Below are 12,558 nucleotides of genomic sequence, written 5' to 3' on the forward strand. Positions count from 1 at the left end.
AACAAATAAAAAGGCTGTATTTCTGTTGCATTTGTTGGCATGTTTTTGAGTTGCATTTCATTAAGGCCAGAGACACCCTTGAGGCAGCCTTAGGGGAAAGTCACCTATGATGCACTGTGTCTAAACACTTTGGTCCAGAAATAATTCACCTGCACAATATTCCAGTGTTACGGAGAGTTAAATTCAAAAGCAATTTAATTAATACAATTATATACTACTAAGTATTTTATCTATACATACCGAAGTATAAATGTGTCTTAACTGGGTAGTTCACCCGGCCATTCACCATTCACTTTCATAGTCTGGGAAAAAAAAATATAATGAAAGTTAATGGTGACTGAGGCTAACATTCTGCCTAATATCTCCTTGTGTGTTCCACTGAAGAAACAAAGACAAATGTGTTTGGAACAACACTAAAGTGAGTAAATGATAACAGAATTTTCATTTTTGGGTACACTACACCTTTAATGTAATAACACACATGCAGATTCATATTATGTGAGTTTACATGTGTTTTGGGGAGGTTTAAAGATAGGGTGATACTGACAGATGTTTCAGAATCTATGTCAGTAGGTCAATGTAAAGGGGAGCCACAACAAACCCCACGATAAATCCTCATTAAAGCAATAACAGCTCATAATGAGACCTGAAGCATCCCCATTTACACAGCATCAAAGCAAATTTACACCCCACAGTTTTTGATATATGGTCTCATATAGTAACAATGCTCAGATTGCAGTCACATTGCAGTGTAAAGAATTGTTCCATTTAGCAACCAGCATTATGAATGCATTAAAAGATTATTTGTCAGTTCAAAAGCTTTTTTTTTTTATTGTCATAATTCCTATCAATTGCTAGTCTTTGTAAAAATGCAGATGCATTTTATGCATGGATTAAAGTCACTTTTATTTCTTCAAAAGATGGTGTTTAGGTATTTAAAGGCATAGTTCACCCCAAAATAAAAATTCTGTCTTCATTTACCCACTCTCAAGTTGTTTCCAATCCGAATGTCTCATTCACCATTTACTTGCATTGTATGTAAAAAAGCAGCAATGAAAGTAAATGGTGACTGAGACTAACATACTACCTAACATCTCCTTTTGTGTTCCACAAAGGAAAAAAACACGGATTCAGAACGCAATGTGGGTGAGTAAATGATGACAGATTTACATTTATGAGTGAACTATGCCTTTAATGACAACCTTATAATACATTAATAGAAACATCTTTTAATTGTGACTTCATATGACAACTTGGAGTTTTTCCTTCATTTTATAGAGTCACTGTTGCAGACGGTCTCTGTTTGGTTACTCAATAGTAAAAGCTGGCTTTTGTCTGTGCAGGGACATTTGCATCATATCACCCTGTAGTAGCACGGACCAGCCCCCTCCTTCAGAGTCAGAACACTATGCCTGTCACAGGCGGTCACTGCAGGCTCTTTTGTTGGAGATAATGTTGATGTTGCAGTCTCAGCTGAAAACATGCGTCTGGTCTTACTTTACAGCAGAGTCATTAAGACATTTTGCATATTTCTTGGGATTTATTCTTCCCCTGTGGGCATCTCCCAAAATGATTGTTGACTTCAGTTTCTTTGATTCCTCTTCTTAAAGGGATAGTTTACCCTAACAATTTTTTCATGAAACACCAAGAGAGATGTTAGGCAGAATGTTAGCCTCAGTCAACATTCACTTTCATTGCATGCTTTTATCCATACAATAAAAGTGAAAGGGGACTGCACTCTTGTTGTACTAACAATGTTCAAGAGGACAGTGCTATTGTGAGGAATGTTATTTAATCTAAAGATTACTCTATGGAATTAATTGTTTACAGCTCCTTGTGTCCAGTAATAACTCAATTCCATTTTACTTAGATCAGATACGGAATGTGGAATTCCAGGATTGTATTAAAAACATATGCTGATTAGTTTCCATGTGAATTTTCTGAATGGGACAGCTGGAGTGCAGTCATGTGTTATGTAACTGATAGCACATAGTGTTTTGTTGCCATCTATAGTCAAAGAGAAAAGTAACCAAAATACATGTTTAAAAAAAAAAAAAAAGCAAAATAATAATAAAAAAATATGAATGCATTTGAATCTTAAACTATTACGATAACTTACATTACAGTACATTTATTAAAGTACAGCTGCTGTGTAGAAACAACAGTTTAAATATACTGTATATGTTTTGGGGTATAATATTTGTATTCTTTCTTTCGCTTACATTAAGCTGCTGTAATTCCCTTTAAAATATGTGTATATTCCCTTACAGAAATTAGTTTCTCAATATAATTAGATACAGACCAGTGATAGAATGCCTTATTATGTGAATGTGAAAACAGGCTTTAAAGCATGAAGTGCCTGCCACACGATCATAAGATCATTAATAACTTAAAACAACTCCAGTAGTCTCTTTCCAATTGAGTTGTTTGCCAACTCAAGCTGTGTATTCCACCAAAGACATCTAACCTTGGTGGAGGTTCAGTATTGGCACTGCTGGTCTTTAGGTTACACATATTAGACAGGATGATGACTGTACAAACAGCAAGGATAAAAATACCTAGACTACTTAGAGTAAACAGTGAACAGGTGACAAAGATCAAGTTAGGACAGACATTAGAAACAACACAAATGAAAATTCACCAGAATAAAACAAGGATTAGAGACAGCGCCCCCCAGTGGTTGCTAGAGAAGTTGATGGGATCTCTTGGGCATAAACCTTTACTGAAGGGTGGAAATACTGTAGCCTCAGTAGGGTAAATTCCGTTATGGCTCTCAGTGCTGTCGAGAATACATTGCTTACATGTGTAGGAGCATGTTTATGTGAGGTCTATAGGTTAACATTTACAATAAACAAGATTCTCATGTCAGCCCCAGGCAGAAATTACCTGCTCTTTCTGCACAACGTGGTGTTTTGAAACTCATTGAAACTCATTTGGAACATTTTCAGCATGTGTTATCTAAAATAGTGTATGACAATTTCTATTTCTTAGCTAATGTTCAGCTGTAGATGAAAAAGTATCAAAGCGAAATACATTTTGACCACAGCAATCTCTCCAATCCACACATATATTGCAGATGGAGGGTTAACATATTTACATTTTGTGTGTGTATATATATATATACCTAGATGTCACATTTTTTACCTCAGTTTCTGTGGCTGCAAAAAAAAAAAAAAAAAAAGGGGGAAACAAAACTATGAACATTTCCACCTTTATTACTCAAGGAGAATAGAAACAGTTTGTCAAACACATGTTGACCTTTTGTGACAGCATGGCCTGGTATTGTCACACTATATGGGGTAAGTTGTCACAATGGAACCAGGCATTAATCAGCCTATTATAAGCTGTTCAGCACAATTTACAGTATAACAGTATACTCTTAAAAATAAAGGTTCTTTATCAATCTTTAACATCCATGGAACCTTCCAATTGCACAACAGGTTATTTGTAGTGGATAACGGGACTATAAAAAGGTTTTCAAAAATGTTATTTTTTTTCAAGAAAGCTTCTTTTGGGGAACCAAAAATAGAACATTTGACAACACAATGAACAATTCATGAAACAGCTGAAAAAGTAAAAGGTAATGTAAAAAAAAAAAAAAAAAAACATTACTGAGATTATAGCCCTTGTGACACTTTACATGTGTGACAACTTGCCCCAGTGTTACAGTAATAATTATAGAAATGCTAATGTTTTGTGTTTATTTTTTGAGACATTATTTTCAGTTGTCATTGTTGTGCATTTGGAATGCCGAAAAAAATTATAACATCAGTAATCATAGATGAAAGTGTAATGATGCCTTATGTGTAAAACTGATCACATAAAATGGACTTTTGTTATTAACACAACAACAAGTGAAGGATTTTGCAGAACTTTCAAAACGAGTATTCTTCAGCACATTTAACAGATATGTGTTGAATAGTACATGTACAGACTTAAGTCACTCGAATAACTATTGGAATTCTGGGGAGGGAATCTGGCATTTTGGCAGAACACGATTGCCCTGCATAGCACTGACAGGCAAAGTTTTCCACAAAGTTGCTGATGTCACTAAGAGATGGTGTGCCAATTACAAGGTATTTTCCACGACTCCTCTGGATATGAAAGTGTTTTGGATTCAAGTGTAGGTAAGCATTTGATTGAGGGTTCTTGCGCAGGCAGCGGCCTTTGCCCTGACAGAGCATGCTGCTGCAGAGTTTAGCGGCTGCTGTCACATTAGTTATATAAGGGTTAAGGATGGAGGGCAAATAGGCAGCCAGCGCTTCACATGAGTCCTGCAATGAGGAAGATGGCCGTTAGTAACAAAGCAAATTAATTTGCAATTGGTAACTAGCTCAGACGAAGAGCAAGTACACCCAACATGAAGTTTAGTTATCTGCATTTGTATATTACAATTTAGAGCAAGATGAAAATAAATAAATAAAAATAAATAAATAAAAAAAAAGTGGCAAGAATGTATTAATGAGTGAACAGACCCTTAAACAGTATGGCACATGGCGACATTTTGTTAGCTGTGTACACAGTCTAGTGATGTCACAGAGACTGGCCAGTGAGAGATCTTACACTAAAAGCCCTAATGTTGTCATTACTTCAAATATCAAGTTGTCTTAATTATCACTTGAAATGTCAAGTTTTGGGCTCATAACTCAAATATTTATGTTCATTGAAATTATTTATATTAAATATCCATAGACTTAAGATAAAAAACAAAACAAAACAAAACAATGAGTACAAAATTGAGGCTATAGGGAATACCCACAATCCCTTGCACTTGAATTATTTAATTATGTTTTCTTGGTCAAAGGGAACATGTAGGAGCATTTAAACAGTTGTTATTTAGAATTCATAGAGGTTTCAGCTCTTTTGTAGTATTATTTATGTTGTTTTGTTGAAAATAGTTGTTTTGTGTGATGTCACCATTAGGTTGATCTGTGTCCCAGTTTGGAACCTGTTGACACTATCTCAGTCCTTATGATGCATTTCTGTGGAGAATTATGTAATAACTGACCTAGAATCAGTTGTCATCTCTATTTCAACTGTGCTATTTTTTGATCTAATATGGAATCATTTCAGTTAAAATTATTAGCAGCAGCAGAAGAATAACAGTAGAAAAACCATTTGAAAAGCAAATCTGAGTTAAGTCTACTTGCATCAAGTTAAAGCTACACTATGTAACCTTTTTTTGTTAAAAAATAAAATGTTATTATTGAGAGAGTGCAACAAAATCCATCTTCCAAACCATGTCTTTACCCAAATACACTTTGATAAACCTATAATAACGATTTATATTTTAGAGCTGTCGGGACAGATTTTGCGGGAAATTGCATACATCATTCGCCGTGCATGTTCGCATAATATCCGTACACAGAGAAAATAAGCTCCGGCTACTGTAGCGCATGTGTGGGAGTATCGTGAAGCTGAAAGTTTGTTGTCACAATGAATGAGAAAAATTGACCATGGATCATTCAAAACGGCAAACCTCTGGGGAATCACCGGTTCTAAAAACAATGAAACCCCGAACAGAGCAGAGTCTACAAGCAAAAAGGTAAAGCGACAGAGTTCGTAATAAAACCCAAATCAACATTGGCTTGGCTTTTCAGATATATACAACTCCGAGATCTGAAAGGATTTAAAAGCGACCCAGAGATGGCTTTTTTTTCTTACTTAACAGGTAAGATATTTTATTGAAATGTCTGTATGTGTGTAGTGAAATACAATAATTAAACTGTAATCGGTGCAGAACTTTTCACTTGCTAGCACGCATGTGTATTTTTCTTTATAACGGCAATAATTTATAGAAATAAATCCTTTAGTCCTAGGCTTGCCAAGGACATGTGAGTCTTGAAATGATGTTGACCACTGGTTGGTAACAATGAAACAACGTTTCAGTGTTTGAACTTATCAGACAAGAAATTGTTATGTCTAATGTAAACGAACATTGCCTAACTTTTGTAACGTCATTTATTTCAAAACATCAATGTGGAAACATTGACGTTTTGAAATAAATGACATTACAAAAGTTAGGCAACGTTCGTTAACATTAGACATAACGATTGCTAGTCTGATAAGGTCAAACGTTGTAAAGTTTTTATAACTGCAGGATATTCTGGCCAAATAGACCACGATAGTAACTAATTTATAGATTGTCATTGTTACCAACAAAGTCAAAACAACAGCATAAGATATGGCACTTGCCTGCTCAGATGACATGTTTTCAGATATCCGTCTTTTCCTTTCTTTGGTTATTTATTTGTCCATTTGCTCTGATAAGATGTCCTGTATCCTTGTGTACATGGTGCCTTGTACCACATTCGTCCGTGCAGAGGAGCAGAGCCGAAGCACAACCAAAACAATGTTCTTCCTCAAGACGCATGCAGTTTTATTTTTTAACCACTAGAGGGCCAAATGTTACATAGTGTAGCTTCAACTCAACTTATATAGTTAAGTTCATTCTATATGAAAACCAAGTTAACTGAACTCAAATACTCAAGTTTTGGGAGAGAGAATTGAGGGAACAAGTTTACTCAATCAAATGAGTGCAATAAACTTATTAGTGTTTTCAGTGTACAGCACCTTTTATATGTATCTTTATTTACAATATATCAGCAGGACTGGCATGCTATAACCACAGTAGAATTTAGAAGAAAACCATGTAGCCTATAGAACTGTCTCCAGAAGTAGAATGATTGTACTCTTGAATTTCACATTACCTTGGTGTTATAATCTGCACTGGCCCCCCACAGCACGGCTCCTGAGGCCCCTAAAGCAGCACTCTCTCCTATAGTACTGATCAGATCTGCCTGAGGAATACAAAAGCAGGGAACAACACTTTCCACAAGTGATTCTATACAATTCTATCTTAGATATTTTACTTATGTACTTATTATAGTTTTTCTCAATCGCTTTGTCTCTATTCTCAAATGAGAATTTTTTTTTTTTAAACATTAAGTTCAAATCTCTGAACAGTTAGTTTCTTGTTCACACCAGATTTGAATTTCTTATTCATTTAAGTAAATTGCACATGTTTTGGCACGTGTGCAAAAGAGTAAGTACAATTGTCTACAATTTGCACAATAACTAAATGCGCATGACTTGCTGATCAAAACTGATGAGTTGATTCTCAGTGAAATTGTCATGCTCTTCAAAAACATTCTTTCATCGTGTGAGCCATCACATGCAAAATGATTCATTCAGTTATCAAAATCTGTCAGACATACATGTATATTCCATAAATATTTATGACATGGAATGTTTTTTCATTGTTGCTGTTTTTATTTATTTATTTATTTATTTGCCTGGATGTCACTTTTTGGCAATTTTCTGTTCACTATATATGACTTTACATGTAAGAAATGTGTAAAAATGGACATGCAAATGTGAATTTTCAGTTTACATGTAACACATTGCTACAAAAATTAATTTACTGTATACATACAAATGTGCATATCCTTTTTCTATGTACTACAGTACTGTACAGTATTGACTATTCTCAGTAAACATTTACCTACTGTTGAAATTAGTATCTAAAAAGCTCTGTGTGATACACAATAGCACTCAGCTAGACAAAACTAACATTCTTGTATTGTACAGTAAGCAGTCAATGTCAACAAAAAAGTAGAACAAAAATTTCTAGGGTTGACTGCCATGGTGAAAAAACATCTAAACATATTGACCAGTACGGCTCACACGATGACAAAAAAAAAGTTTTAATTTTGGTGGCACTGGCCAATTTACTGACACAATAACTAGGTTTTGAAGCATGAATTAAATATTTTGGGTGAGTTTCTAAATTTTGCAGACATGCAATATGAGTTGTGATGTCCCATAAAACAGTTGTGACAATTGCACTTACAGTTTAGAGAATGTTAAGACTATTTCAAAAAATGAGCCAAAGCGATTGAAAAAAACTGTAATGGGGAAAGCTTAGTGTAGTATCTGCACCACTAGCAAAAATAAGTAGAGAGGTAAAGTTTGTCAAGAGATTTTAGAATACTTTTAAATGTTAGAATTTGAACGTTTTACAGGCCCACCAGTCAGTTAGACTGACAGACAGATGGATAGATAGTTAGACAGACAGACATACAGACATACAGATAGATAGATAGATAGATAGACAGAGAGACAGAGAGACAGAGAGACAGACAGACAGACAGACAGATAGATAGATAGATAGATATAGCAGCTTAAAGGTCTTGTGTGTGTTTACATTTGAACATTTTGACAACTGGAATTTGACAGCTGGAGTTTAAAATCATGAACATTCCGTGTCCCATTTGAACATTCTGAATAAGTAAGTCTATGGAATTTGTAAAATTTTTGATCATCTGTTACAGGAGACCTTAAGTCCGATCAGTTAGAAAAGTCATAGAACCCGAGTCGGAACAGTCTGAAGGTCTGTGCCGAGTTTGGTGAATGTAGCTGGAAAACTCTAAGAAGATTTACAGTCAGAAATTTTGGTCTTGGTTTAGGGATTCCGGAAAAACCCAACCCAAGTTTGAAGAATAACATGTTACCAACATAATGACTTTCTAGTATTTTAAAATAGATAAACGTACACACTTCACCTTTAAATTTGCCAGGAAATGCTAATTTTTATTTAGTTTTCATTAGGTATGAAGGCTTAGCAAGCCATAACCATAGGACCTCACCTCACTCAAGTATATTACTGACTGATCCCGAAACAGAGGGCGCAAGTATACGTAAATGGGAGCTGTGTAGGGATGCTTTGGCAGAGCAGATACCCTGATGGCTTCCTGGACTCGTCCCCTAACGAAGTAAGTTGCACTTTGGTTGTTGCGAAGAGCCAGCGGTAGGTATGCTGAAGGAAAGAGTGCCGTACTGGCATTCCACAGCCAATGGAGCTCACCATTCAAGATTATTTCTTTTTCTGGACACTCCCCAGTGTAACCAGGCTGATCCCACCCATAGTTATAGCAATCAGGGAACAAGTAGTAGCCCCAGAGATACTTAGGTCGCATTTTTATCGCCAACTTCACTGTTTGCTCCATGTAAGCCCTGGCAGCATTTTGAAACTGCTCTTTTGCCAAAGCTTCGGCCTGACTGGAGTTGAAAGATGGCCAGTTCTCCTGAACATACTGAATGGAAAGCTTTCGATAAATCTCTTTTGAACCCCAGTTCCTCGCCCACAGTGGGCGCCATGATTCCCAGTCAATCACAGCCAAACCAGGGGATAATTCAGGGATGTAGTATGTGACATCATGTACTTCTTTTAAAAGGCTTGCCGTTATGTTGCCCTTCTGGGGAATGCCGCCATTGAACTCCTCTTTGGTTTCATCATTTATATAGGGGTACAGGCCCAGACGATTAGAGTAGAAGAGAAAAAGAAATTGGTCAGGATCGCTAGCTGGCGTGGTAACTGCCTGGAACACCGAGGTGTCCAAACTGATATCAAGTCTCTTGCACACTTCAGTGGGGGCGTTCCAAATAACGGCAAAGGGTGTGTTCTTAAAGATTGGGGGGTTGGTGGGTGGAAGTAGAGCTAAAGAAATGTTGAGGAAGCCCCATAGTGAGAAGATCAAGGCAGCCCGATGGAGAGGAGATGTTCTCCTCAGCTGAATGGACAGGAACATTGTTGCAGCCCTTGACAATTGTGAACACTTTAGAATCATCTGTAGAAGTGCATTAGGTTAATTGTATAAGTAAATAAAGAAGATTTGATTTAAAAAGAAATTCTGGTAACACACAAAAATAAAAAGTTTTTTGCCTATTTTTTAGATTTTTGCATTTCAATTTTATTATAGATTGAATTGTGTAATTTTTAACAAACAAATTTAATAGAATTTAAAATATTTATATATTATTTTGCTACAGATTACTCAATTCAATTTGATGACATTTTGTTATTAAATTGAAATGCATAAATCTTAAAATTATGGTTAATAATGTTCTATTTGTTAACATTTGTGAATACATTAAGTATCATGAACTAACAATGAAGAATATATTTTTACAGCATTTATTAATCTTGGTTGTTGTTAATTTATGAAAATACAATTGTTCATGTTAGTTCATAATGCAAACGTTACTAATGTAAACGTGCACTTTTAATTAAAAAAAAATATTAGTATATGCAATCAACATTAACCAAGATTAATAAGTGTTGTAAAAGTATTGTTCATTGTTAGTTTATGTTAAATTATGTAGTTTATTAATACAACCTTATTGAAAAGTGTTACTAAAATACTTTTAAAGTCAATGAACATGACAATTATGTAATATATTATTCTGTTATTGTTGAAAACATTGGACAATATGTGTAACAAGTCATTTCAATCAGATATATTTAAAAAATGACATACTGTATATTCACGTAATTATTTGAATAGTTTACCATGATGTATGATGATAAACTGAAATTGGAAGAACTACTGTAGAATTAGAATAATATTGAAGGCAAACATTTAAGATGAACTATTATTTTTCCTTACCTCCCCAGCTCCAATGAACATCATTATGACACCAAAAACATGTGTATATATAGCAAAATCTTATCAAAACCTTCTTTTAATGATAAAATGTGTCCATTTTGAAATCTTGCCATATTTGTCTGCTGAAGTAGCTGTTCTGATACTGTATTTTCGACTTATCTGGTGAGCCGTTCTTAATCAGTGACAAACAGTTGATTAAAGAGGACAATTTATTTTCCTGTATGCATACACTGTATATTGTAGCAAGCCAAATTCATGTATTCCATAAATGACACCGGTTTAAAATATGCTGTGTCTATCAAAACTGTTACATGATCATGTTGTTCTTGGCCGCTATGACTCTGTGAAATCTGCAGCTGTTCTTTTCTTTTTTCACCACATTACATTGTACAGTGTCCCCATATTATTTGAACACTTTAGCAATATTTCAAAATGTATGAATGCCATTGCATTACATAACAAAAATAAAACACCAAGTGGCATTATTTAAAAAAAAAAAACAATAGGTGTATTGTTCAAAATATAAGTATTTTCTGGTTGTCAAATGTTAGTGGAACATATCCAAAGTTAATGGAATGAACTACACCTGTGGTTACTCTGCTAGGACACCTGTGTTGACTTCACATGTTCACTAAAAAAGACCTTGAGACCAGTTCATTAAAACCAACTGGATAAATGGCTCAGAAAAGTGAAGATAATTCTGAGAAAAGCTCTAGCAACTTATTTGCAACTTTCACTTGATTTGATATTTTGTTGTCTATTTCTGACACAGTTGTTTTCAATTCTGGTACTTGGAACCCACAGTACTGCACATTTTGGACGTCTCCCTTATTTAACACACCTTATTCAGCTCATTAGCTCATTAGCATAGGCTCCATGACCTGAAATGGGTGTGTTTAATAAGGGAGACATCCAAAATGTGCAGTGTTTGGGTCCCCAGGACACAATGATAGACAAATGTGATTTATTTGTCCAAACACTTTATACATCCACTCCAAATGAACATTTAACATTAGTGGTCATGTTGAGTTCAGGTTTTCTTGAGTTTCTGCCATCTAAATGTAAGGAGAAACCTACTTGTCATCAGATTTTGAGTAAAGATTAAAAAGCGTTATGCAATTTGCAGCTGATACTACTCTACAATAGAACACTCACACTTGTAAGGTCAAATATATTTATTTTTATTTCAGTCATGTTTAAGTGTTATTCATGATATCAAGCTGTACATGGTTTGTTTGCAACTGTCAACACATGTTAATGTCATATCTGCCAAGCAGTGTTGGGTAAGTTACTAAAACAAAAGTAATTTACAACAAATTACAAGCTACTTCTCTTAAATTTTAATCTGATAATTTACTGATTACTTCATCGAAAGAGTAATCACATTACTAATTAATTACTTTTAAGTTACTTTCTAAAACGCTTGTCAAACATTTTTTTTCCCGCTCAACAAATTCAAAATGCCTATTTTGTCCTTACTGTTGCACACCCTTCAGCTGTCACAGACACGCAAACAGATGTACATATGAACATATGTATTCACATTTTAATTGACTTACACATAAATAATATTTCTTTTAAATATTTGTAACCCAAGTGATGTACTTAAAAGTAATTACTTTCATTAAAAGTCAGTAACTGTAATCTGATGAAAATAAATCTAAAATGTAATGCGTTACACTACTTTTGTGTGCCTAAAAGTAATTAGATTACAGTAACTAACTAATTTGTAATCCAATTACACCCAACACTGCTGCCAAGTAATGTAGATATTATTAGTTGTATCAGGTGCTGCCATTGTGCATGTGTGTGTTTAAAACAGCAATGTTTCCACAATGAAATTTATCAGAGATGATTACTAGAATGTTCTTTACACAAATGTACCACCATTTTCTATTTGCTTTTTAAATATCATGACATTAGATGATCACCAAAGTCTTTTTAGCAAGTCAGTTCACTCGGTGGCCATCTTTGGAATGCACTTGGTCAGCTATTTTTCTATGGAAATTAGCGGCATACAAGTGCAGCTCCTAACTACTTGAATGGGAAAAGACCAAATTCTTCAAAACTGTTTGGTCAAGATTACGATCATGGAACATATTTCAAATCA

At 34.8% G+C, this 12,558-nt stretch overlaps 1 protein-coding gene across 1 annotated transcript; it reads right to left on the reverse strand.

Moving 5' to 3' along the window:
• Positions 1 to 3,204: 3,204 nt before the first annotated feature.
• LOC127437746 (hyaluronidase PH-20-like) lies at positions 3,205 to 9,625 on the reverse strand. Its single transcript, XM_051692884.1, has 3 exons — positions 8,649 to 9,625; positions 6,711 to 6,800; positions 3,205 to 4,274 (listed from the first exon to the last, which is right to left on the reverse strand). The coding sequence occupies exons 1-3, from the start codon at positions 9,588 to 9,590 to the stop codon at positions 3,936 to 3,938; spliced, it is 1,371 nt and encodes a 456-aa protein (XP_051548844.1). The 5' UTR covers positions 9,591 to 9,625; the 3' UTR covers positions 3,205 to 3,935.
• Between the last annotated feature and the right edge of the window lie 2,933 nt (positions 9,626 to 12,558).

The sequence above is a fragment of the Myxocyprinus asiaticus genome, chromosome 48, assembly GCF_019703515.2.
Source record: "Myxocyprinus asiaticus isolate MX2 ecotype Aquarium Trade chromosome 48, UBuf_Myxa_2, whole genome shotgun sequence".
Classification (NCBI taxonomy): domain Eukaryota; kingdom Metazoa; phylum Chordata; class Actinopteri; order Cypriniformes; family Catostomidae; genus Myxocyprinus; species Myxocyprinus asiaticus.